At 43.9% G+C, this 27,874-nt stretch overlaps 1 protein-coding gene across 20 annotated transcripts in view; it reads right to left on the bottom strand.

The window, feature by feature from the left end:
• The window catches only part of UNC5C (unc-5 netrin receptor C), a 398,261-nt gene that overhangs the window by 29,106 nt on the left and 341,281 nt on the right, over positions 1 to 27,874 (bottom strand). For 9 of the 20 annotated variants that reach the window (XR_013635666.1, XR_013635668.1, XR_013635669.1 and 6 more), the window contains exons 16-18: positions 24,639 to 24,817; positions 23,575 to 24,112; positions 4,495 to 4,980 (exon numbers count right to left, since the gene is read on the bottom strand). Coding sequence is in view for 4 of the 20 variants with exons in the window: in XM_078852440.1 (XP_078708566.1) it covers positions 23,947 to 24,112; positions 24,639 to 24,817 (345 nt within the window). In the remaining 16 variants the exon portion in view is untranslated. Of the gene's footprint in view, positions 1 to 4,494; positions 4,981 to 5,178; positions 5,311 to 7,592; positions 7,657 to 9,111; positions 9,251 to 17,450; positions 24,113 to 24,638; positions 24,818 to 27,874 lie in introns of those variants that run through there. The other 11 variants (XM_078852440.1, XM_073340726.2, XM_078852438.1 and 8 more) reach the window with 6 other exon arrangements.

Below are 27,874 nucleotides of genomic sequence, written 5' to 3' on the forward strand. Positions count from 1 at the left end.
AAGAGGTGTTTTAGCACAGCCCAGGCTGTTCTCTCCCCTTAATGTCCTGGGATCTGCCAGTCAAAAGGACCCATGTCCCAGCCACCTACTCAGCAAGCAGCCAGATCGCTGTTCTCCTGTACCCTCCCTGCCTAGGCACTGACCCACAAGGCCCTCTCCTGCTTGCCTGAGGCTCTCCCTCCTCTAGCACTCTCCCGCCCTGATCCTGTTCTTGCTCAGGGGGCACCTTTCCCGGGCCGCCTTCAAGGTCTGTGCCTTCAATGTGTACAGCTTTGGAGAGGCCAAGTGGCCAATGCATGGGTGATAAGTACACTGGTTGAGGTGTGGGCTGGGGGAAGGCAGCTTGCTGGGGGGTGGCTCTGAGACCAGCTTGGCTCCACAGGAGGGTTTTAGGGACCAGCCTGGCTCTGGAGGGATGGGGGGTGCGTCTGTCATGGGCTCTGCCCGGGGAACAGGCGCTGATGAAGCAAGCACGCTGCCTGGCTGCCCACACCCCCCTGCTCAGAGTGTGTCTCTGCGGATCCTGGTGCTCTGTGACGTTGCCATGGTGCAGCAGGTCCGAGACACCACGGGAGACGCTGTCCTGGCCCTAGCGAAGGAACTGACCGGGTACCGGGTCCAGCCAGGTTGCCTGGGTTCTTTCCCTGGTTCTCAAAGGGGGAATGGGTCTAGTGGGCTGGAGAGCAGGGGAGCTGGGCACTATCCCTGGCTCGGGTGCGGAAAGGCCGGGGGTGAATGAGGTGACGTTCACAGCTCTTTCCCAGGGCAGGTACAACCCAGTTGAGGACCCAGGGAGATGGGTATGGGACCTACAAGGAGAGGATCATCTTTGTGTATCGGTAAATTCTCCCCAAAGCACCCCTCGGTGTCAGGGTGCCGTGTTCCATTCCCCCCCCCTTGAGCCAGCCAGTCCCCCTGCTTGGGGTCTGGATTGGAGCTGGCGTCCCCTACAGAGGAAAGGCCCCGTGTCCCATTTCCCTCCCCACACACACACACACACTCCCGAACCAACCAATCTACTTCCCTGCCCTGGGGCCGGATCGGAGCTGGCACCCATGCAGACATCATGCTCTGGACTGGCTGTGACCCTGCTCTCCTGGAAGGTCAGACATGGTGTCGGTCACCAACTGGTGCCAGTTCGGGTATGAGGAGGCTGGAGAAGCTGGGGACTTTGCCAGGGGGCTCTTTGCTGCCAGATTCCAGGCATCCAGCACAAGTGGGTCCCCCGGTGACCTCCCTGATGCCCTCCTCAGTGCCCCCGGTGCCTCTGTGGGACACAGAGAGCCCCAGACAGAGAGGAGTGGGTGGGGAGCAATAGAGGGGTGCAGTGGTCTCAGTCCCCCCACCCCACAGTTTATAGGTTAACTCCTCTGGACACGTATTGCAGGGAGTTGGGGGGGGGTCTCTACCCCCAAAGCAGATGACAGGAGCAGATCTCCAGCCCAGCAGCTCTCCCACAAAACCAGGCTGTTCCCCCGGGGTACACAGACGGGGATGGAAGACTAGGAGTTTGGGTTCAAGGAGGCAGGAGAGGCTTGTCAGTTTAATCTAAATTGACCTTGTAATCGTGATATCCACTCAGTCCACACCTAATCTTCTGTCTTTCTCTCTCTGTCTCTCTTTTGCTCTCTTTCTAACAACTCTAAGGACAAAACAAGACCAAAGGATTAGCAGAAGGGAAGAAAAAGCCCTGGAGAAAGGATGGAGACACACTGCATGAATGCCCCCCCGCTTCCCTGTAATGAGGGCTCGGGTCCTAAACACTTGTTTCAGTGGGCTTAAGCCCCCTAGAAGTGACATATAAAAGGACATCCCTGTAAATGGTGATCAATGTCCTTGGCCTCCAAACAAGCGATTTGGGTATCCATTACGTATCTGAAGCTCAAGGACCACGCTTAAATATGGGCTCCGGTCTCTTTATGTTTCACACGTTTGGGATCTAGTCTTTTAAATGCACTGTGTGACTGATCTCTCCATGCAACAAGAGTTCAGTTCCCCACCCCCCATACTGAGATGGAGTGGCCTTCCACTGAGCTGGAGGGGGAGGGACCACTCTCTGATCCCTGATGGGCGGAGCCAGGCTGGGCTCACCCTTCAGGAGCGGGACAGGAAGTATAAAAGGCGGAGCCTCTAATATAGTTCAGCCTGAGCCATGGAAGGGAGTAGGTGTTTTCAGATGGCTTGTGAGCTTACAGTGTGCCTGGCCTGAGGATGAGACTGACCCAGAAGAAGAGCTGCTGGGGTTGCTGCTTGCTGTATACCTTGAGGAGATGCAGGTACCTTAAGGGGAGAGAGTAAGAAGTAGCCCAGGGACAGCTGACTGTAGTTCAGTGGCTGCCTGAATGCTGGTCAGTGTGTTTTGGTTGGCCTAGTGGTGGAACACTGTCATGGTTAGAGCCCTGGGCTGGGTCCTCCTATGCCCTGTTGCTGACCCTACCCTGGGGTGGTAGCTTCCCCACCTTAGGCTCACAGGCCTATTTCTCTGTATGGCCTGGGCCTCTAAACTGCTTGCCTGCCTGGGAGCTTGGTCTCCTTGAGACTATTGAAGTGAACTGAATTGTCCCACCTAAGATCTAATCCCTGATAGGGGTAGTGCCTCAGGGGTGTAGTGAGATGGATTGGCCTTCCGCTGAGCTGGATGGGGAGGGATCTGCCAACCCACTAAACCCCCAGTCTAGCTTCTCTTGGGCCTCAGGCAACTGTGGGGCAAAAAGACCCTTGGCTACTGAGAGAATGTAGGTCTCTCCCTTTTCCCCACTCTGAGTTCTGGCTTCTTGTCATGTCTTTCTCTAATGACCACCCTTTTAGGAAGGGTTTAGATCACCTTTCCCATGCGTATTTAGTCATGGGTCACTTTGATGTGCCAGGCAAAATGACTGCCCTGTAAACCCATTGTAAGGTCTTAACCCTCTCATTCTTAAAATAGTGGGCATTCTTGTGCCTTGAGGCCATTGCTGCCTGACTGCTGGTCAAGAAATGCATGGCTACAGGGGCACAACTATTCATTAATAAGCTGATTTATTTTTTTAAGCCATAGTTTCAGGTAAATGCATAACACTGGCTTGTCAAACATCAATAAAATCATTGGATTATAACTGGGATGGACCAGAGTGGGGACTGGATGCAGGAGGGAAAGTTGGAGGAGTCTGATAAAGGGATTGCCTGTGACAGTGTTTGGTTCAGCACTACAATTCAAACTCAGATGTAGCAATGCAAGGCACGTTATCCAGGGAGGAAGAGTGAGTGTATGATGCTTTCAATGCCCCAGATCTTAAAATCTGGCCTCCCCAGCGCACTAAACAATAGGTGAGCGGTTTAAGTGTCTTCAAGTATAAGGAGTAATGCTAGAAAGGGTGATAAACAAAAGTGGAAAAGAGAACACTTCTAAAACTAACTTCACCTAAGCAGGCTTGTTAACTGCATTCACTTCCCAGATGCTTGAACCTCCTTGGTTGAAGGACCCAATGGTCTGATTTCGAGAGACCAGGCCTCTTGAATCCTTTAAGTCATGGAGAACTCCAATGTCTTCACCCCTGTTGTTGGGGTGTACTTGCCACATGGGCCCTCAGAGGCCAGGCAGGCCCAATTAATCAGCAAATAGGTAGGCTAAGAGGAGGTTGCTGATTGGAAGCAAGCTCTGACTTGTGGGGGAACAGGCGGGACTTATGTAAAGCTCAGAGACTGGCAACAGAAAGATGGCTGTAGGATGAAGAAGAGTGTAAAGAATATTTGAGTATCCATAATGCCTCATAGTGCAAAATAGATGTTTCAAAATATTAATCGCCAGTGTATCACAGGCTTTCATACAAGACCTCACTTGATGCACTTTTATAGTACATAAGGCTGTACATGAATTGTGGCCAAAAATTGCAGCCAAGCCATGGAAAATGGTGGAGAAATATTACTGTAAATAAGGTCCATTATTAAAATCCATTACTTTTTCTGCAATTTAGAGTAGCCACCCAGGGCTCCCACTGTCAAAATGGCACTAGAAGCCTAATATTATTGCATCTGCAAGTTAAATAGGGCCTTAATAGTATAGTAAGAATATGTATACAATTAGCTGATTCAATTGCTTATTATTTAAGGGTCAGACCTACTGTCCTTACAGTTAAGAGGATGTCTCCCCACTCTCTAGGTAGGTAGCTGTTTACCTTATTATGTAAATGTACCTTCATTGTCTCTGCCTGATGACCAAGCTGGTCAGACAAGCAAATACACCTTACTTTGTTTAAGGCAGGCTGTATTTATGTATTGCTTGTCAAATTTTAAGAGCATAATTTGAACACAGTTATAACTCTTTGTGTGCACCCCATATAAAAATATTAATGATCAGTGAGTTTAGTTTTCCAATGATCCTTACATGCCACTTTGTCCTGATAGATACCCAAAGTGTATTTGCTGTAGTGAGCGTATCAGGCCTGCTGAGAATTTGATACTCAACAGTAAACCACCACTGGGCCTCTGTCAAAGGGAGGGTGTATTGTAACTTACCAGTCATAGGCTCTGGTTCCTGCCATGACTTGGGGGTCCTCCCTAGGCTCATTGGGATGAGGGTGGGGTGGTCTTCCTCAGCTGGCTCCGCTGGGTACCAAAAAACACATGCTACTTGCCTTCCAAGGCATCCTCCTCAGCATCCCATCCGCCTCCTGGTCTGACAGGGTGGAGGAGGGGGTCATGACTCATTTCTGGCTGTGCATTGAAAGCGGTTGACAGCACCCATCATGCTCCTTGAAGGGGCACATACAGTGAGCCCACCTGGAGCAACTGTTGAAGTGTTTTGCCATCTTGTATGAGCGCCTCCAGTGCTTGATTCCTTCTGGTCCTGGGCTGAAATCTGCTCCTCCAGCTCAGTGAAATTTCTTGGTATGGGTGACTCTTCCTGCCATTCCAGGAGAAGCCATAGAGGATGGTGTACTCTGACTAGACATTGACACCTGGATGTGGTGGTGGGCCAGGTGGCTGCTCTCAAAACAGGATCTGGAAAAAGGAGTAAATGGTGAGGTGGCAAAATTTGCTGATACAAATCTAATCAAGATAGTCAGGTCTTTTAAGTCTACCTGGGACTTAAAAGAGGATCTCTCAAAACTCGGTGACCAGCCAACAAAATGGCAGATGAACCTTCAATGTTGATAAATGCAAAGTAATGCACATGGGAAAACATAATCCCAACTATACCTACAAAATGATGGGGTCTGAATTAGATGTTCCTGCTCAAGGAAGATCTTGGAGTCATTGTGGATGTTTTTCTGGAAACATCCACTCAATGCGCAGCAGCAGTCAAAAAAGCAAACAGAATGCTGGCTATCACTAGAAGGGATAGAGAATACAACAGAAAATATCTTATTGCCTCTATATAAATCCATGGCATGCCCACACCTTGAATACCATATGCACATGTGGTTCCCAATCAAAAAAGATCTATTGGAAAAGGGCAACTGTCAAGGCTGATTCCCCACTCTGGCACTTCCAGTGCAGAAGGTGGGGGCCTGCAAGGATTCTAAAAATTAATACTGGCCACTCCAGCCTTGTAGTAAACTTCCAAGGTTACTGCTTCTCTCTCTGACCTTGGATGGATAGATGCTGCCACCACCACCAAGTGCAAAAACCCCTTTGGGAATTCCTCCCTGTGGGGTACCCTCAAGCCCTTTCTCACACACCCCTTTAGGAAAGAGCTGAGAAGAAAACAAAGGAAATCAGCTGTTGCCACCAGCTAATTAAACATCATAGGCACAAACCTCTTAGGGACACAAATCCAAACCTGTTCTTCAAGGTAAATTTTATTAAATGAAAAAATACATCTGGAACTCAGGCTTTTGCTAGATTTTAAAAACCCCACTGTTAAAAATTAAACATCAAGAATAACCTTCCTGAGGTCCAGCTTAATGGTTACAAGCAAAACAAAAGCATTTGGGGTTAGCGCAGAGGCGTTCACAAGCCAATAAGAAATAAACACTGATAAACCTAATTGGGTCTTTCTAGACACTTCCTGATCTACTTATTTGAAATCCCAGATACATAAATAAGTAGTTCTAGGTATATGATTTTTTTCCATACCTGGCTTAAAGCTTCTTACAGCATTGCTGCTTGTCTCCTCTTTCCAGAGAACAACAAAGGAAAGTGTGTGTGTGTGTAGTTCTCTCCCCCACCCTGCAATTTTAACAAGTTCCAGCCCTCCCATTGGCTCTTTTGGTCAGGTGACACTCCCTTCCTTTTGTCTGTGGACTTTTTAACCCTTTACAGGTAAAGCAAATAGAGAACAGCTCCTAACAGGGATTTTTATAGTTGACTGTCTGGGTGCCCATAAAAGGGGGCTTCCCCTTCATTTATCACTGCAACAAAAATTATTAGGGGTGTGGAATGGCTCCTGTATGAGGAGAGAGATAAGGTGGACTTCGGAAAATAGAGTAAGGGGGCTATGATAGAGGTTTATAAAATCATGACTGGTGTGGAGAAAGTGAATAAGGAAGTGTTGTGTACTCCTTCTCATAACACAAGAACAAGGGGTCACCAAATGAAATTAATAGGCAGCCAGTTTTTTCTTAAAAAAAGGAAGGCATTTTTCACACAATGCAGAGTCAGTCCGTAGAACTCTTTGCCAGAAGATGTTGTGAAGGCCAAGACTATAACAGGGTTCAAAAAAACTAGATAAATTCATGGAGGATAGGTTCATTAATAGCTATTAGCCAGGATGGGCAGGGATACAGCTTCTGGCAAAAAGAGGCTCAGGACTATGAGTGACAGGGAAGGGATCACTTGATGATCATCTGTTCTGTTCATTCCCTCTGGGGCACCTGGCATTGGCCACTGTCAGAAGACAGGGTACTGGGCTAGATGGACCTTTGGTCTGACCCAGTATGGCCATTCTTATGATCCGTTCTCACTTGTGAAGAGTGCGGCAGAAAGCAATTCTGATATGGTCAGTGCAACATGCTGCTACTGGTGAGAATGGGGGTGAAGGGCACTTTACAGATTGGGTAATGGTCAAGTAGAAAAGGGTTCAGTATGTAGTGAGAATGTGGGTGGAGGACTACTACCAGGTCTCTCGTTTGTCCCTTACTCCCATCCATGCTGGAAACTGGCACAGGTATGGAAGGAGAGTGTTTACCCACACCCCTCAGGCATACTAGCCTACTCACACTCTTCTTGCCTTCAGACATATGCTTCTGGGCTTTTGGTGTGGACAATAGAGGGCTATGGACACCTCTACAGCTCTCAGGGTAGAGGTACCCTTAGAAATCCACACTCTGTCACATTACCTGGGGTCTGGCTACTAACCAACTCTTAAACAACAAGAGACAAAATGTTGGGATGATCTATGTCCTGCTGTCTGGGGAGGGTCACGACAGTGCCAACTTCTGAGTAGACTGTGTCAAAAAGCAGGGCAGATGCCCCAAACTGGTTGTATGATCTACAATTGGATTTCATCAGCCTACTAACAAATGAACTCCAGAAGCATGATACCAGTCAGTCCCATTTGGTTTTCCAGTCTGTCTTGCCACTCAGGCAAGCTGAACTTAGAGATAGTTGGTTGCCATACACCAAAGATCATGAAAGATTCAGGTTGCTTTCAGTCCCAAGGGACCACTTACCCTCGGTCAGATCTCACACCACAGACAACACTTGTAGCCAGCCTATAGTCAACAAAGGATTTAACTAGGAAAAAGAAATGAGTTGTTTACAGGTTAAAGCAGGCATTAATTATATATAACAAATGAGTTTCCAGTTAATGTCAATCTGGATTCGGTGCTTACAGATGACTACAAGGATCTCTGCTTTTTAGCTTCAGCCCTGTGAGTCTGAACAGCGAAGAGCTGCCATGAACACTTTTTATCCATCTTTATTTCCTTCTTCCAGAATTCAAGCTGATGGGATGAGCCCTTTTGCACCTAGCCCGTGCAGGAGCAGTTAACAAGTCTTTGTATGGTGGTGATCCATGGCCCATTTAGTTTTGGTAGGCCCTACTGCCCACTGGAATGACTTTCCTAGGGATTTAGCACTAGGTAAAGACTTTTTGTTTGTTAATTATATAGTTCAGAACAAATATTTTAAAGCTATATAGCCAACACTGAAGTATCACTTTATAGCATGGTCTATAGACATTAGAAGTAGGATTCATACATTAGTCCTTAGGAAAGGCTTGCAAGTCCACTACCCATCCTAATTATACCAACACACAGGTGAGCTGAACTGGTTTCAAGCAATGAGTTTTAGTGCTTGGCTGAGGCCTAAAAGCTGCCATTTGATCTGCAAGTGTCACAATGTAATCCAGGAATTCATGGCAAAAGTTCTGTATTTCTCTCTTCTTGAGAGCATATCAAACTTCAGTGAGGAACCCAGAATCCTAATATTGATCCTTCTACAAGGAGGAGTAATGTTAGGCACTGCAGGATATTTTAGGTCATCTAAACTACAAGTTACCAAACTATATATATATAAATTAGGGGTGTAGTTTTTGTTGTACTAATATAGCTATACTAGTATGAAGTGCCTTATGCTGGTATATCTTATGTTGCTTCCAGAACAGTGTATTCCAGGATACCTGTTACTGCAGCCATTCTGCTAGCAGCTAACTATGCCACTGAAGTAGCAAAACCTTGTAGTGCAGACAAGCCCTGAGCAATGAAAATTGATGCTTGTTGATCTGAGAAAGATGTGACCTTCTCAATGTGAATAAAAATCTACAAAGACTAAACTTGACATCCTCACTTGTGAAGAATGAGGGAAACATTTTGGGCCTGACCCTTCAAATTTATTTGCATTGAAATTGTGCAAAATTTGGTGCACAGTAAGTGGGCATGGGCATAGGACATTTGTGGATGTAAACTGACTTAATGCAAAACTTGCCATTTCTCCATGCAAATACTTGATTTGTGTGTGCAGTTTTAATAAAAATTTTTTAAAACATGGGCACTTAATCCACTTGGCAGGTAGCCATGCAAATGTACAGTACTGCATGAGCCACCTGAAATCTCCTATGGTTACCTAAGCAAATATTCTGAATGTGTCTAGAAAGGAAATTCTCAATTAGGTTATGAAACAGTTTCATGCCTATAAACTGTAAAGCACTTAGCTGACAAGTTGCCAGAATAGAATGTTATGTGTACTCACGGTTGAGACTGGATTTCTAGAAAACTAATCTGGAGGCATCCTAGAAATGACTTAAGTCCTCTTGAGCACTGAATATAAGGCTGACCAAACAGCTGGGGTCTAAGCACACAGCTAATAAACCGATAGGAACACTGATCTCCTGTAACAAAAGTACAAAACAATAAATGGGCTCCAATAATCGTTTGTTTGAAGCTGACACTTTAATAGAAGCCTGTGTACATTCCAGGGTTCATGTGTCCTTTCATTTCCATACAGATTGTAGCCACAGGGCTATGTTGGACAGATGACCGTGTTCTGAAAGGTGGTTTCCCAAATATAGATTACCCAGTCCTTCCTGGCCATGAAGGAGCTGGGATTGTCAAGAGTCTTGGCAAAGGAGTTCCTTTTGTGGAAATAAGGATTCCATTTTGAAAATGGAAGCCGGAAAGCTGTCTGTAACCTACACAAGAGGTCGAGGGCTTGTTCATGCACCACTGAAGTTAATGGGAGTATTACCATTGACCCCAATGGGAGCGGGAGCAGGCTGCTACTGTGTGAATATTCAATGAAGTCAAAATGTAGCTTTCTAATATACAGATTAATGATTAGTGCTAGATCGGCATGCAGTGAAGGGGAAGCAAATCTCCTTTAGGCCTTTTCTGGTTCTCTAACCCAGATTCTAAAACGTATTACTCAATGGTTGCCTGCTCAGTACAAAGCCATCTCAACATTTTCACTCAGCGGGGGGACTACTGGCTTTCTTTCGTCTAATGAGCACTGGGAGGCCACCAAGCAACTTATTAAATTCCCTGTCACTGGAATAGAAATAACTTGGGTAACAGGGCCTATATTAAGTTGAGACTTGCAATTCATCCTTTTGCTTACAACTGAATAGCTTTAAGGAAGAAAATTCACCTCTTGGATGGAGTATTGTAACTGTATGAACCTAATTCTTGATACTCATCTAAAATTAGATGAGAATTCTTAAAGCTTAGCTGCTGTTAAATTTTGTGAATAAACTCTCTGTACACTTGAAGTACTAAAAATGATGCTTCCCAATCTCCAGCTGACAGGTAAAGCAGACTTTTTTTTTCAGAAGACCACATAATACAATGCTTGATTGAAAAGCCAGACTTGTTGCCTGGCAGTTAATCATGAGTCTGTTTGGTTTAGGAGCATTTAAGACCAAATTTGTTGGCCTTTTCCTAAGTCTCCTCTCTCTGTCTCCCTCAGTGTGGTGAATGCAGCTCCTGTTTTGAATCCTGACGTCAACTGTTGCCTGAAGACTGTGAGTCTTTAACTTTGTTACCTATATCTCACCCGCTGACAATATTAGCCATGCCTTAAAGAACTGTCAAGTCTGGATGTCGCCCAGCCGCTTCTCCGAGTCACAAGAACTGCACACTCCCCTCCCAAGGGAAGCAGATCCACTGATTCCTGTGGATAATCAGCACCTTTGTAGAATACAATTGTGCCCAATTCTGTCTCAGCAAGAATTGCTGCTGCATCTCCTCCTCTGAATGAAGTCTGTCTGCTTGGTTGTGGGTTTTCCACTGGATATGGGCTGCCATCAATACTTGTATGTATGTACTTGTGTGTACACAGGCCCTTTTCAAGGACAAATGGTATAATTGCTTTCTTAGCATATTAACAAATTGTATGTAGCAGAAATCATTTCCATGTGCCATCTTCAGTTTAGGAGGAATTAGCCTCTCTGGCTGTAAGTCAGATGGTGCTTCCCAGATCATTGGGATGGACATCAACAAAGATAAATTTGCCAAGGCTAAAAACCTAGGAGCCACTGAATGAATAAACCCTCTAGACTTGAAGAAACCTATTCAGGAGGTGCTGTTTGCCTTGACAGGACATGATGTGGACTACTCTCCCAAAGTCCATTGGCAGTGCATACTTATTAGTGGCCCAATGTGAGAGCAAACCTAACTAATATTGTTCCCATCTGGTGGCTGGCCTTGCTGTTCATGTGTTCTTCACAGGTCGTCTTATCTTCAGACCAACACACAGACCAATTCAAGTAACCGCTCCCTGAAATAAAACCTGGCCAAGCCTGTCCTTCTACAGAGAGGAATAGACTTTGCTATCTAAAGGAGATGGATAAAATTTTTAGACTACAAATTCTTCCAGAAATAAGTCTGGAGTCTCTTACTTTGTAGTACTGAGAGGAAGTCTGTTTTCATAACAACCTTCTCACTTCCTCTGCCTTGACATCCTGCCACATGGGTTCTGGAAGCTGTGATGTAAATAAGACCCATGGAAGGCTAGACTGTGCCACAGGCAGAGAACAGGAGGCCCTGGCAGTAGCAGGGAAACTAGTAAATGTGATACAGAGATAATCCTGACAAGTGACCTACACCCACATGCTGCTGAAGAAGACTTAATATTCCCAAGGTCACTAACAATCTAATTTGTCCTGTTCTGACTACTAAACTTTTCCTGTATCTGCCAGTGGGAGGCTGTTCCAGAACTTCTCCTCTGATGGCTAGAAACTTCCTTCTAATTTCCAGGCTAAATTTGTTCATGGCCAGTTTATAGCCCCATGTTCTCTTCTCCTTTACCAGAGAGGGTCAAAAACTATTACAGCTATTTACCCTCTAATCGATTTATAGAGAACAATCTTACCCCTCTCAGCCTTCTCTTGAGACTATAAAGCCAAGCTCTTCTAGTCAAATGAGACTAAACAAGCAAAGTCCCTCCGTTTCCCTGATCATCCTAGTAGCTCTTGTCTGTACCTGTTCCAGTTTAAATTAAGATGTTGAACATAGGTGACCAGATTTGTACACAATATTCCAAATGAGGTCTGAACACTGTCTTGTACAACAGCACTAACTTCTCCTCCTGTACTGGAAATACCTCTCCGAATTACCTCTGAGGGTCACATTTGCCTCTTTCAAAGCCACATTGCACTGGTGGCTCACATTTTATGATCAACCCACACACCCAGGTCACTTTCCTCCTCCTCCCTTCCAACTGAAGAGCCCCAACTTGTAAAAGAAATTCTTAAGAAAACCTAAGTGCATGACCTTGAACTGTGTACTATTTAATTTCATCCCATTTCTGTTACTCCAGCCTACAAGGTTGCCCAGATCTCTGTATAATTGGATGCTCCTCTTCTGTATTGCTGGGGCCCCCCACATTTATCAGCAAACTTCATTAGCATACTTCTACTTTTTGTACCAAGGTAACAAAAGTATTGGCTAAGATCCTTGATCTCCACCAGTAACCTCCTTCCAGTCCTATAATTCCCTTTTTCAGCACAACCAGTTACCGTCAGCCAATTTCTGATCCACCTACAATACATGTCTTGATCTCCATCTTCCCTAATTTAACTAATGTCCCATGTGGTGCCATGTCAAATGTTTTACCAAAGTACAGTAGAGCAAGTACAATTGCACTTAAACTCTTTTTTTTCAAAAGAAATTAGATCATACCAAACTATCCTATCTCTGGTAAACTAGTGTTGCATTACATCCCCTTTACATTTTACCTCTAAATTTTTTTTCACCATTTGCTCCAAAACCTTGCAGACTACTGAGGTCAGACTAACAGGTATCTAATTACCTAGATTACTCCTTCCTCCTCCTCCCCCCCCCCCCCCCCATTAATGTAGGTACATTAGTTAGACTTCAGTTGTCATGGTACTGCTCCCACAAACTTATTAAAAATCCTTGTTACTGGATTAGCGGTATCAGATCCCTATTTTTGGGATGCAAATTCTCTACAAGGCCCCAACTTAAAAGCTTAGTATGCTCTTTTCCACCTCTATTTTTAGACTCTTTCCCAGCAGACATATTATTGAATACTGTTTTCACTTAGCGTTGGGGGGGCCATTATCTTTAATCTCATTCCTATCCACACTGTAGCAACCCAACCTCTAGCATCCTTTTTTTCTTTATAGAATTTCATTTTATTTTTATACTCTTCTAACCTTTTTCCTTTTTTTGGCTGATCAACTCCTCTTTTCCATTCCAGATGGACTCTCTGCTTACTACTAACCTTCCTGAGGGTGACTCATCCAGCTTTTTTCCTACAAATTCCTTCCCCCACCTACCCTTTGTTTAGATTTGGAGAAATTAAAAGCCTCCTCCACAGTTAAGTCCTTCAATTATCTGGTCGTGCTGACTTTTGTGCATCAAGGACTGGTCAATGGCAGAGAACAAAGAGGTATTTTTCCACCCCACCGGTTATAGGTTTTTATTTGTCTTTTTACAGAGACAGAAGAAGAGGTGTCAACAGAGGTTACCTACGTGTCCTCTGGAATGGTGGCTGAAGCATTTAGGGACATGAATCTTTAGCACATGGCACATAAATATCTTGTGGTGATTACAACAGTGCCATGCAAACACCTGGTCTCTCTTGTTTACAACGTCACAAGAAGCAAGCAGGTAGCATTATTGCCTACAAAATTTAACCAAACTTGTTTGTCTGGTGGGGGGACTGAATGGACTTGTAGCCTCAACCTTTTACATTGATTTGTTTTTGAATGCAGTGTTTGTACATCCACATTTGTAAGTGCAACTTCCATGATAAAGAAACTGCACTACTTGTATTAGATGAATTGAAATACTATGTTTACCTTGAATCTTTGTATTTAAAGAAAGTGAGCACTACTCTGTATTCAGTTTTGTAATTCAATATATTTGAGAATGTAGAAAACCTCCAAAAACATTTAAATGCTCTTCTATTGAGGGCCATTAATTTTTTTTTAAATTGTTTGACAGACCTAAAGTTCAACCTTGTGTTGCTATGGGTCTACCTCTGATGCAGGACTGGTTCCACTAAAGTTGATGGAATTGTCTTGGCAACCTCCATAAGCATCTGCCTGAATACTCACATAATGGTAAAAACCAAAGCAACATCTGCATAGTCAACGGTGTTTACCCACTGCTTGTATTTTGACCAAGATATGTGCTCATCTGGCATCCTCAGAAGGGTGCAGTATCCTGTATGGGTTATGTTAGATCATATTAAAGAAGTTCTGGATTAAAATCACCGGTGAGTTTGATTCCCCATAGTTTAAATTCCAGGGTATTACTAATTAAGAGGTCTCCTGTTTTTACTGTTTCTCTCCCTCTGTGAAAGTTGCCAGCTGCTAATGGTCTTAGTACATCCTAAGACGTATTGCTTTGAGAACCAACTACTCACACAGACTCAAAGCGATACTTTGTAATAACAAACAGCACAGACTCCCTGCCCTTTTTGTTGTATTTATCTTGCTTTGTTAACTATTGTGATCTAAAATAGAGATAGGAGGTATATGGATGGATGCTTGGCATGGATAATAAATAAATGAACAGGGAGGTGCCAGTTGAAGAATCCAGTTTCAATCAGCTGAAGAAGGCATCAAGTAGAAACAACTAGAGGACCCCAGGGGGCAGACTGGAATCCACCCAACAGCCTCATGGATGGGAGAACCCAAGAACAAGATAACGTCTGGCAGCATGGAGCCATCAGGAATGTGCCATCTGCTGACTGATTCAGCAACAGCAGGATGAAGCAATTTCCATAGACTGACATAGGAATAAAGTCCTATTAAAAATGGGACTCTAGAAAGTGAGGAGAACTTAGGGGTCTGATTCTGCAAACCAACTTCTAGGAGCATCAGATGTGCATCTAACAAGGCCCTACTCCCTCCTCATGTCCATGCCACCTGGGGCTGTGGCTTGGCAAGAGCAACGATAACAACCTTGCAGAACCTGTGTGTATGAATGAATGTGAATAAATGAGATTGAATGGAATGTTATAGCTATAACTGCTTACTAAGATTTTCTGCATTCACAATAAATGTGGTATTTTGCCTTATTCCTGTTACGATCCTGCTAGTTTGTTATTGGTATAAGTTTATCTTTAATCTTCATCTTCAAAAATGCTTTAGAAATAGGCACAGGGCCTGATTCCACACCCCACAAGGCAGAGCACTTGCACAGCCCATTGATTCCAAGGGGATGACTACTCAAGCAACTAAAGGGTAAGAGAACTATAAATTGTCTGACCAACCCTGCAGTAGCTTAGTGGGTTAGGAGTGGTAGGATTGCTTTCTGGCTGATGAAAGAACCTGTAAAGACACATGCATGTGTCATGGGGAAACTTGAAGGGGGTATGAAATAGCTTTCAGCCACTTGAAGACTGGCTTTTGAAACTGATCCAGGAAGCTGGGTTTTTCCACTGCTGCACCAAGTGAGAAAAGACATTAATCCAGTTTCACCCCTGGTGAAGTCACTGAGGCCAACTAAGTTAAATTTAGTCCTCTCTCAGGGTTAAATTTATCCCTGATAATCTCAAGTCAGGGAGGGGATGAAAAGATCACTCATGAAGTAACCTATCTAATAAAGGCTGCACAGGCCTCCAAGAAAGAGGCAGAGGCAAGGGTAAGCCTCTAGCCAGCATTTCAGTTGTGGTAATTCACGTGGTTCTTTAAGGTTGAAGTAGAGCTCTGGTTTGAGCTGGGCCTTGTGCAGGAAGGAGCCATGCTTGGTCCCCTACTGCTTCTAGGTTCTCTTCCTCCCCCCCCCCCCTAAATCAGACACTGGGACAAGCTGTGTGTTTCCTCATGGGAAGATTGGGTGGGGTGAGATTCACCAGACCACTTCATGTCTGCCCTGGACTAGGCTTTTAACCTTGGCAGCTGGGCATGGGGTACATTTTCAATATTGGTCTTGATTCTGATCTCCCACCCATCCATGCCATATAGCTCCATTAGGAGTAACTCCATTACTTTTGACTCTGCACCCGTGTATGGTAATTGAGGAGAGAATCAGGCTTAGTGTCTAAACAGGGGACTCTCAACTGCTTCCCTGAAGTAGGCAGTATCTATCATTAACTCCAAGCATGCAAAAATAATGAAGGCTTTACATTATTTTAGGGTTTTTAATTGCTTTCTGGTTTCTGTACCTTCTGGGTGTACTCAAGGCATGTGTTCAAGCTTTTCTCTGCAATCGTGATAGCTAGAAAACTACTCAACTCCACTTCAGTTTTAATAACTCTAGGAGCTGGGCCTCTGAGGAAAAAATCAGATATTGCTAGATGTGAGGTTGGCAACAGTTGCCCTGTGGGTGTAAATAGTTAATGTGCAAAGCTCCTTTGAATGAGAGGCCTAGCATACTCTTACTAGTACAAAACCACCTCATTTCAGGAGGCATTTCATGATTGTCCCTGTCTATCAATGGGAGAAGAGTTGAATATTGGCTTCAGCCATCTGCTGGGATCTGATATCAGATGCATCAGTTTACACAGTGCAGGCAGCCCAAGAATGAGATCCTCGCCTCCTGAGCTCTTTCTGTGCTTAACCCTCCACTGTATTGAGGTATGAAAACTTTTTTAACCTTGTACAACGGCATTTTCCTCCCCTATGGAAGAAAACACAGTAAAATTAGCCTTCCACTGTCCTGGCTGTTCCCAAAAGGAATGGTAGACTCTACAATCCTAAACAGTACCATCTGGGCTTATCTCAGCTAATCAATTCCCTGGCAGTGGTCACGCCTTGGTCTCTTCTGTTCTTTGTCTATGATACACAACACTGTAGCCTTCTGAGGACTCGTAGGTTAAGTCCACCTAACGCTATTGGGTGAAATGTAATGCAGCGGGGCTATATGGGAGGTCAGAGTAGGAGGATGTGGGTTTAAAATTAAATAACTTGATAGTTTATTACTATAGGTTCTGCTCTTGTGAAGCTTTTCAAGGCTACTGGTCTGCTGTGTGGTAAAGGAATATGACACCACTCCCCAAAGCCTCACTAAATACACCTGTGCTCTAGGCATATTTCTTTCAACTTAAGTCCAAATTTTGCCCTGCCTAACATATTTGGACACAAACTTCCATTGTTTACTCTCACGTTGATCTTAAATGCTGCAATAATGGCCGGACCGTGCTAGACACTTTTTTACTCATGAGAGTCTGGTGGAGGTACAATAACCAAAAACACATTAAAATACTGATGTTCAAGCCCCGCAAATGGATCTTAACTCAAATAGTGGTAACCACATGGTCCTGCTTCTGCAGACTCTTGTAATTTCTGGGTTACAAACCCCCCAGGGGCTGTGTGTCAGTCAGATGCAATACTTTGGACAGGCATATTGAAAATAAAAATCTCAGCATCTATTCACTCTTTTCCCCTCCCCAAATTTTTTTAGTTCACTTCAAATTGCATGATGTCCCTCCATAAATTTGTTGTACTGATCCCTGCTTCTCTTGTGCAGCATTTTAGGAGTAAGACTGGGTCCTGGCATATGTTTATATCCAAAAACCACTTTGCTTGAGGACACGGATGTGCAAAAATATAAAAACAAACAGCACCTTCCAAGATGACAGTTCAAAGAGCACAAAGGGATGCTTATTTGGACACCAGGTTGTTTTTTCTAGTTGCTTATAAATATAATTTATTACCTGTTTAAAAATTCTTTCTTACACTTTGTACATGTCAGGCTGACAAAATAAATGCAGGCATTTACAAACAGAGGGAAGGAGAAAAAAGGGAGAAGAGGCACACTCAGAACTAGTAAACCACACCTCCACTGTACAGCAATACAAATAATGCAATGGCTAGCACTTCTCTGTTAGTGATTCTTTAGAAAAGGAATTGCATAGAAGATACAGCAACAGGAAAATGAAAACCAAACAAAATACATCTTGGTATCGAAACATCACGCAAAAAAACCAAATTTCCACAACCTTAAGTAACGTGTCTGTAGTGGAACTGTGACATACCTTCAAAGCATAGGCCATGCAAGATTTTCCTTTGTTAGAGACCTCTGTGTTTTAAAAAGGTATTGACTGGGTGATCTGCGTGTCACTATTCAGTATTAAACGGAAAGAGGGCATTTTACTAAATGAAGTCAAACACGTACATCCTGTACTTCAGCTGGGGAGAACAAATGCTCAATACTGATCGTGTTTTATGTCCTGCTCTGGAGGGGTTGGTGGTTGATGCAGGGGTTGGAGAATGAGAGCCTACCATGTAGTTCGCTCTTTATAGTCTTGTTTATTTTGCAGGCTTATTTCTTTTTAGGATCCTTGGTTTACACATTCCTGTAGATCGGTGGAAATGGCCACCTAAGCTCTGGCAAACAAAGCTAGCTGTTCTCAGCTAAGGCTTGTTCTGCCCCTGGATGCCACCAGAAATCAAAATTTTCATCCAGAAATCAATATCCTGCTTTGAATGATGTGACATCTGGGTTCTTAAAAGAAAACCCAGCAGTTAGCTTGGTGCTAGAACTATTGAGTCTCCTGCAATGAGAAGGTCAAATCCAGAGTACAATACACACATAGCAATTAATTTCTCTGTAAACAGTAGCGAAGACTAACCCACTAATGTAATGTACACTTTCACTGACATCATAAGAAATGCTAAATACCCCTTTCACCTATAGAGATGAGTGAAATTATTTATATTTTTTGTATAGGCATTGCTTGAAGAGGGACTTTGAGACATACCAAGCTTAAATGGGGGGTAAGTGAATGAGTTTGTAGCCAGAGATGAGCTCACGCCACCAGACAGAGTGTTTAGTTCTGGGGGTTTAGTGAAGGCCCATCTCCATGCATTATCTTGGCAGTTACCAACGCTCTTAGTACTGAAACCATTACCTCCCTCCTGCCACAGCTCTGCTTACCTGAGCTTGCAGTGATGCTAAACGCTGAATTTTGGGACATCGCTTTCACTTTTTTTCCATTGGAATGAAATGGAGCGTGCAGACAAGGGATTGTAACTTCACTGTAGAGTCCTTTCCAAAGCAGCAGCTAGGCTGTGAGGAAGTAGGAATCGCTTATTCAACCACCCTTATCTGCCATAATAGCTAAGGGCTTGTAGCACTTATAATAAATATCCTTTATTGCCCTTCAACTTTGCATTCATGTGAAATCCCCACCTTGATGGGAACATAATACTGCAACGTGCCTTACAAAATTTTGCAAGCTAAATGCTCAAAATAGAGATGAGAAATAGCAATAAGGGTGACCCTGAAGTGAATACCTGGTTGGAGTCCCTCACAGGGGAAGGTGTAAAGGCTCTGTTTTCATTCATAAACCACTTGCATCCTCAGTTTGACTGACCTCTGAGGGTGACTAGTCATTTCAGGGCCAGCCACCCAATCAGAAAAATACCTGAAAAGATTTTCAAATGCTCAATAAGGTAGTTTACAAAGTGCCCTGAACTTAGGCTCAAACAGATTCAACCGCATTATCTTGTATAAAATTAATCTAAGTGCTGTAGTCACTACTCTGCTAAAACATACAACAAAGTCTAAGAGGTTAAAAAAAACCCCAATCCTATTTTGGGTAGCGAGACAAGAATCCCACCAGGACACTATCCATGACGATAGGTTTACTCTGTGTAAATACATCTATAGGTGATCAACAGAAATATCTTTGCTCTATATGCCTCCCAAACAGCTAAATGTCCTGTGAATGTTTACATTTCTGTCTTGGTCACCAACCATCTCCTACAAAATCAAATCCTGTCTGAAGATACCTCAATCGCTTCAGAACATACATGGTTCATAAAAATCATCATCATCGGGTCTCATACTGTTCAATATGATACAGCTGTGTGTGCATGGAAAACTTACACGGGACTTATCCAGTACTCTGACAGCCACCTTTACGAGGAAAACAACACAAAAGAACGCAAAGCAATGAGACTAAAACAACTCCATCCAATAGTGATTTTAAATCAGAAATTAAAGATTTTCTTCAAAGTCTGTAGATATTTTTTATACATATATTTATATATAACATATATATTTTATTTATATCATTAGCAACCAACATGTAATGAGGAGGTGGCATAATGAGCAGCAAAATTGCAATAACTCAAAAACATGAGGTGGGCAATGAAAATATTAAGCTTCTTGGAAAAAAAAGTAAAAATAAAAAGTAAATATGTTGAGGATAAGAAGCATGCAGACATTTTTTAACAAGCTGATTCACCCACTGTAAATGTTATGAAAGTTCTTAAGAGTTGGTGCTGTCTGCACAACTGAATTGCCATTCTAAACAGCCAGCTCACAAAATGTATTTCCCTCCGGTAATATGTAAGGTAATCTTTATGAGTTTTAAGCTGGTGTCAGTATTCCGTAAAGAGTATGGTCCTTAGCACTAGATGGCAGTGTGTACAAACATTCAGAGGTAAGGACTGCTTCTATTTTCTCCCATCCAAGAGATTTTGAAAATGTATCTCTCTTCCCCAAAAACACACCCCACCGCCATTTCTTCAGTGGAATGGAACGGATGCATATTGAATGTGAAGCACTCCAAGTGGAATTTAGAAAGATGGGTTTTGAGCTGCAAATGTATCTGCCATCCATGAACCACTTTGGCCTTTTTCGGGGTCGGAATAAAACCCCCAAAACAAAGGAAGCTTGAATTGATGTGGAAGTTAAAGCGAGAAAGAGCTAAAGGTTTGGATGGGACTCAGAGGGGCACCAGATTCCCGAATCAGTTATCCAAGGAGGTGCGATTGCAAAGTACAACCGGTTACCTATTGCTAATCTTGAGCGTTAATTTATGTTGGACCATTCAACAGAAACATTTAGGCTAGACCAAAAGGCTATACGGTGTCATTAGACCCTGCCACCCATGTGAACCTACTGTAAGGGAAGGGAAGTAAAGAGCACCTTTGTCCCTACACTGGATTACTTGAGATCTTTTCGGATTCCTGGACACCCAAGCAGAGGGGCTGGAAGAAGAATAGGCACAACTGCGGTTCTGAGTCAGGAGCACCTTTCTCAACAAGTGGCAATATTAGTTTGGACAGGCACTCACTCTCCACCCCCCTCAGATTATGGCTAAGCTTTTCCTACTGACCAATCCCTTTGCGACAAAGCAAGGGAAGTACATGGAGAATGGTGTTGACCTGCTGTCACAACTGCTTACAAAAATCACCTAGCTGTAGATTTTTTTTTTTAAACCAGAGAACAGACACTCCGTCGGCAACTAGCGCTCCAACACCAAGCTTACGTTTAAGGCAGCTTAGTCTGTGCCCATCAGAAACTTCCTCTCATGGTTAAGGTGAGAAGGCTGCAAATTTTCTTACTGAGTGAAAATGTACAGTAGCGAGTTCAAAGGATCTTACAGGTTTATACCACAAAAGCTGTTCCTAGGAGGGGAAGACAGGAGCTGAGAGACAGAAAAGCGTATCAGCCTGTCCTGAAAGAGCAGCCCGGCAGGAGGAGTATGAAAGATGTACCTGTTTGGAGCTGAAAGCTGTAACTTAGGGAGGAAAACTGGGACACATCTTTCAGCACCACTCTTACACCACTGAGGAGGAACAGAGCGTGGGAAAATGGTTAAAATGTTGCTGAAAGGCAGGGACTCTGCTTCCCTAAAGAGGGAGAAATGAAGGAGCCAGAAGGCCATAGATGAGGCTAGGTTAGGAACGCATATTGGAGACAAGAGGGGAGTGGCGGGGAAAGCTAGAGGAAATGGTGAGACTGAGCCAAAACCCACTCAAGTCTACGGAAAGACTTCCATGGGGTTTAGATTAGTTCCGAAAACAACAGGATTATAAAGCAGCATATGAAAAGGATAATCTAGTTGAAAGCGCATCAGAGAGAGTACTCCACACTAAAACGCAGGCAGATTCTGAAGGTAAGAACCTGTGCACACCAGCCTCTGAGTCTATATCTGGGTTTCACCACTTGTGAGTTGCTGGCAAACTGCTCTCCACCCAGGGAATGGTTTTATGAACATTGTCCTGCGTTTAATAAATACACTGTCAGGGATACTGAGCTGAAGCTAAAAAGCCTACGGAAATGTCAAAATGGGGAAAAGGTCAGACGAAATTCGCCTTCCATTTCGACGAATGACATTTCCACAGTTACGTTTAAAAATGCAGACTTTAAAACCTGAGGAGAAAAAAAAATCCCATAGAAGAATACAAAGTGAGAATATAAATAAATAAATAAAATAACCAGGGTCTGGCTCGATGGCATGGGTGAGAATGCTTTCCTAGCATTGGAAGTGAAAGGAAAAGTTAGGACGAAATATTGAAAGTATATGCCCTGTGTCATACAAAGGAGTCACTCTTCCCACTAAGCACAAAGCAAAATGAGTCTGCAAAGAAATGGCAACCGGAAAAACAACAGTTAGCTTCACTTGCCTAACTCCCCACATCAGCTGTTTGCACACGACAAAATGGCCAAGAGGGACATGGGATGAAAACAAATGAGTACGTTCTACAACAGCGGTAATGAGTTCCAGCCGTAACTGCTGAGACAACTGTGAAGAGCATTTAGCGGGTGTGGAAATAACGAGGAGAAAGCTCCGCTGTAGGGCACAGTTCAACACCATCATTTCACACTGTCCTGTGGGGTGGAACTCTCATGGTCTCCAGTGGCACTTCCCTGCATGGAGGCAGAGCAGCAGCAAAGATCCACCATATGGCTCACCCACAGCAGAATTTGCCCGTAGAATAAAATGGAGCAGCCTCCCCGTTCCATAACTGTCCTCCACTAACATACACCTTTGATTAAAATCGAAGGGACTGATTTTCAGTGGGGCTGAGCACCCACAATTCATGAGAAGTACCTGCATACTGTTGCTACACGTGCTTCTGAAAATTAAGGGCTATGTGTGGTTGGTTTGGGAGGGTGTATTCACAGCATTGGCATGGGGCAGCCCCGGCTTCGAGCATAACAATGAGATGTTTGCTCCTCGAATCGTTAGTAAATAGGGGGCGTTGCAGAAGCTCACACGGTGCGATAGTTGGCACTCATTGAACTAGATCCTCTGCTGGTGTAAATCATTGACTTTAATTTACACCAGTGGAGGATCTGGTCCAGCGTACGCTAACATGTGAGCATGCCTTGTCGGCAAACCGAGGCCTTGTAGGGTGAGCACAATGGCTGAAGAAGGGAAGGGAGGGTGGCATTTGAAAGGAAGTGTGTTAGAAGAACCCACGCAGTCCCAGAAGGGAGAGAACAAGTTCTGCCTACACTTGAATGATACATGCTACTGCTGACAAAATTAGAAATTAAAATAAAATAATAATAATCCTTGCACTAGATACTTATCGGTAAATAATCATTATAGCAGAATCTGCAGGGTTATTTCCTTCCACCCAACCCACACTCCAAATTGCATCTCTCTCACGCACACACACTTTCTTTAAGAAGGGAGCGGGTTATATTGTGAGTTGAAAATGAATCCCTATCTTCCCTACAATCCTACAGCTATTTTTCACAAAGAACCCGTGGAATTCCCTTGGGGGAGGTGGGGAGAGAGACATGCATTCCTGCTTAGCACCCAGATTATCTGCTTTCCAGATGCACACGTTTCAAAACACTGGTCTTACAACCAGATCTAAGAAACAGAACAATGATGGGAGGATTATTTTGAGACAGTTGATGCACGGATTTGTAGCTAAAGTCTGAATTTCACTGGAAGTTGATCATCCGAAATAGCCACAACCAACTGTCCACAGCTTTGTTTAGAATGGCTTTAAACAAAAATATAAAGAGCCCTGGACAGTCTCCTTACCTCTGTCCGGTATTTGATGTAAACAATGTCCATAGAAACTGGGATTGTTAAGAAAGTTTATCCATACATCTGGATAGCTATAAAAAGCGTTTCCTAGGAAACTGTAAAATCCTGTACCAAGCAGTGTACAGCCAAGCTGAGGGGAACGTTAGGTTGATTTATATTTTCAAGGTACAACTTTGTATGATTTCTTTTAGATCCTGTCATAATGTACAAGGAGAACATATGTGAAAGTCAGGGCTGATTTTTTCTTCTCGGAAATGTCTTTTGTGAAACTCATTGGTCTGGGTAGTCATTTTGTTTCTTATTCGTAGCTCTTAGGGCAATACCACTCCCTTATTTCCATTCCTTCTTTTTCATTCTGAGGTTGCATCAATATTTTCCTTCTGCCGCTAAAGAAACAACTGTCTCGTGTCTTCCCATTTCTTCGAGGACTGCCGCCAACATGCTCAGGTTGCCATCGGGAAAATTCTGGGCTTCCCAAAGATCTAGGATCACGCCAGTAGGACTCGATTTTGTAGCAAAATAATTTAGGTACCTGCAACAGAATGAAGGGAAATGGTCCTCTAAGACTGGCTGCCACTGTCAATGCTGATTCAAACTATCCACAAACCACACCCATTATGTACACTCTGCATGAGCGTTCTCTGTGACTAGTCTGTAGGTCTTTGTACTGCACTTGTGCATGGAAGCCTTCTGCATCAGATCTTCAGCTGGTGTAAATCAGGGTTGCACTCCTGGCTTAAATAGACCTGAGCCGATTTAGACCAGCTGATGGGGATCTGCCCCACCTATTCACAGTTGGTACTGTCCTTTTGCCTATGTGGTTTATCCAAGCCCTGCCAGTTTGTGGGCCCCTTACTCTGTAAACGTGCTCTTTGAGAAACTCCTCTTCCACTGAAGTCAATGACAAATAGCCCACTGATTTCACTGGCACCAGGGTTGGGCCCTTAACAAGGACAACGGAGAGCGAGCTCACTTCCCGCGCACATACCTGTCTATAACAACAGCCCTTATGTAGTCACTCAGCCACGTTGTAGAGTTCACGCAGGCAACACACCCACCTGTCCAATTTCAGTTTGTGGGCCAGCATCCTCCAGTCATGGCCCCTGGTCTGCGGGGCATCAAGGCTGCTGCAGAGCTTTTGTCTGATGGGCAGGGGAATACTGAAAGCGCTCGGTCCCACTATGGTGGTGATGGTACTTGCTGAATCCATGAGAGGATAATCAATGCCAGTAGGTTCCTAAGTTTTGTAGAAAGGGGTGGGGGTGGAAATAAAGCAGCGTTGTTACTGAACACAAAAGCAATCACCATGCACAAAGTCAGAATCCTATTGCTTGCGTTAGTGGAGGAGCAGCCTCGTGCTAATCAAGTTGTATATGCGCTTGATGTCAGTCAGCTGAAGGAACAGAAATATTTATCGCTAACTTTGCACAGGCAGCAGGTTTATCACCACTCCAGGCTGGTCTAGGTAAAAACCTCAGGCCCAGCTTGATCAGTTAATGTGATCATTTGCTCTTTCTTAGGGAGAATGCTAGCCTTAGAACTGTACAGTAGATCTCCGTGCCTTCTGTGTGTGGGAAACTCTCCCTGATGTGGGGAGCCACAAGTATGGGGAGCAAGGAATATCGGAGGTGAATTTTGTGGGGAAGAGCATTTGGAGTCAGATGACAGAAAAAGCATCAAGGGGCCTACGTTTCCCGCCCATGTAAATGAAAATATGGAAGGATTTACCGCCCAAAGATGCATGGTACTTGCGGGGAAGGGGTATTACCCATGGTGGGCCGGGTACCAAGAGGTAGGGCAGCCCCCATTGGGCAGTAAGGGGGAGACATTTCTCTTTAAATTCTCCTCTTCCTCACACATGGAGAGACACAGATACAGAGCAAAGGCATCGCAACAGCTCGGTGGATGTGCTGCTATTATCCCTCAGCGAGCACCTGTTCTCTGGGAGTCTTTTGATGGAGGACAAACCATGGAGAGAGAGTTGATGCCGCTCCAGGCATTAGCTGATCCCTCATTTTTATGCGGACCTCAGTCTGCACTATGATGTGGAAGATTGAACGTGCTGTTCCCCTGCTCCTGTTGCAACCCCACTCCCCGGCTCTCTCTTTTACACAAAGCCACGGGCTAACAAGCAACAGAGGCTTTACACAGAGGAGGAAGCATCCCTGGCAGTCACCTTTCTCCTAAATCTACCCCTTGTGGTTTTCTTTGAAGTTCTACGCCCTTCTGTGTTGTCATCTGGCTGGCAGGAATAGGGGGAATGGAGCCATCTCAGGCTATTACTTTACACCAAGAGACACATATTTGACATACATAATTGAATAATCTATGAATGACAAGTCGTGGGTCCTTTGAGGCTGGGATCTTGTCCATCTCCTTGTCTGAAAAGTGTCTTTAGCATGCGTTGGGTAGAGAGAAACCACCACCATAACAGTTAATAACATCGGGTAACTCTCGCAAGCTCTGGAGGTTACGTTCTTTTAGGATCTTATCCAAACAAATCTTGAGACTAAATTTTGGTTGCCGATGTCCAGAGAACAGACTGTCCCATTAAATCTAAGTTTCTTTGTCTGATAACACCTCAAGAACATCCATGCTAGTATTCTGGCCCGTCTGCTTCCAGGCCCAGTCACAACCCAGAAGGGCACGATGCGTAAGTGAAAAAGGGTGAAGGGAAAAAATGAACCAGACATTTTCAGCGATGCAGGAAAGCTCAGCTGGGTTCAGATTTTTATTTTTTTTTTTATAATCCCAATGAGATCACCCTTTTAGAAGATAGAGGATCCTTCTTAAAGAGGAGGCATATGCTCAACCTAAACCAAAATGGTAACGGCACACATAATTAAAAAGAGTGTAGAGTATTTTTTAAACAAAATGGCTGTGGGAAGGCCAACAGGTGAGGAGGAGCACACAGTTCGGGCAGAGATGTCTCTTAGGGATGAATTTATTAAAGGGGAGGGAACTCTACAGCCTAGTAAAGAGGATAGGAAAAAAGTAGGTAAAGTACAGGTAGAAATCCCTTTATGTAAGGGTCCCTTTAAATACAACACACGAAGGCAAGCAACTGAATATTAACAAAATGTACAGGTGCTTACATGCAAATGCTAGAAGTCTAACTGCTAAGATGGGTGAACTAGACAGTCTCACATCAACTGAGGATATTGAAATAATAGGCATTACAGAAACTTGTTGGAATGTCGATAATCAGTGGAACACAGTAATACCAGGGTATGAAATATATAGGAATGACAGAGTAGGTTGCACTGGTGGGGGAGTGGCACTACATGTAAAAGAAAGCATAGAGATAAATAAGGTAAGAATCTTAAATGAAACAAACTCTACCACGTATCAGGGGGTAGCCATGTTCATCTGTATCCACAAAAACAATAAGGAGTCCGGTGGCACATTAAAGACTAACAGATTTATTTGGGCATAAGCTTTCGTGGGTAAAAAAACACTTCTTCAGTTGCATCTGAAGAAGTTTTTTTTTACCCACGAAAGCTTATGCCCAAATAAATCTGTTAGTCTTTAAGGTGCCACCAAACTGTACCATAGAATCCGTATGGGTCGGAATTCCATGCTTGAACAATAAGAGTATAGTAGTAGGAATATACTACTGACCCCCTGATCAGGATGGTGACAGTGATTGTAATAGGCTCAGGGAGATTGGAGAGCCTACAAAAGCAGAAAGCACAGTAATAACGGGGGATTTCAACTATCCTCATATTGACTGGGTACATGTCATCTCAGGACATGATGCAGAAATAAAATGTCTGGACACCACAATGACCGCTTCTTGGAGCAACTAGTCCTGGAACCCACAAGGGGAGAAGCAATGATTGATTTAGTCCTAACTGAAGCACAGGATCTGGTCCAAGAGAAGCAATGATTGATTTAGTCCTAACTGAAGCACAGGATCTGGTCCAAGAGAAGCAATGATTGATTTAGTCCTAACTGAAGCACAGGATCTGGTCCAAGAGGTAGCTTCACCGCTCAGTAATAGTGACCATAATATAATTAAATTTAACATCCTGGTGGGTGGAGGGGGAGTAATACCCCAAAAAATCAACACGGTCACTTCAAAAAGGAGAACTACATAAAAATGAGGAGGCTTCTTAGACAAAAAATTAAAAGGAGCTGTGTCACAAAGGTTAAATGCCGGCAAGCAGCAGGGGGGAATATTTAAAAACACCATAATAGAGGCTCAGGCTAAATGTTTCCCCTTAATCAGAAAAGATAATGAGATGACCAAAAGAATGTCACCATGGTTAAGCAGCAGAGTAATGGAGGTCAT

This window comes from Lepidochelys kempii, chromosome 4, assembly GCF_965140285.1.
Source record: "Lepidochelys kempii isolate rLepKem1 chromosome 4, rLepKem1.hap1, whole genome shotgun sequence".
In the NCBI taxonomy this organism is placed as follows: domain Eukaryota; kingdom Metazoa; phylum Chordata; order Testudines; family Cheloniidae; genus Lepidochelys; species Lepidochelys kempii.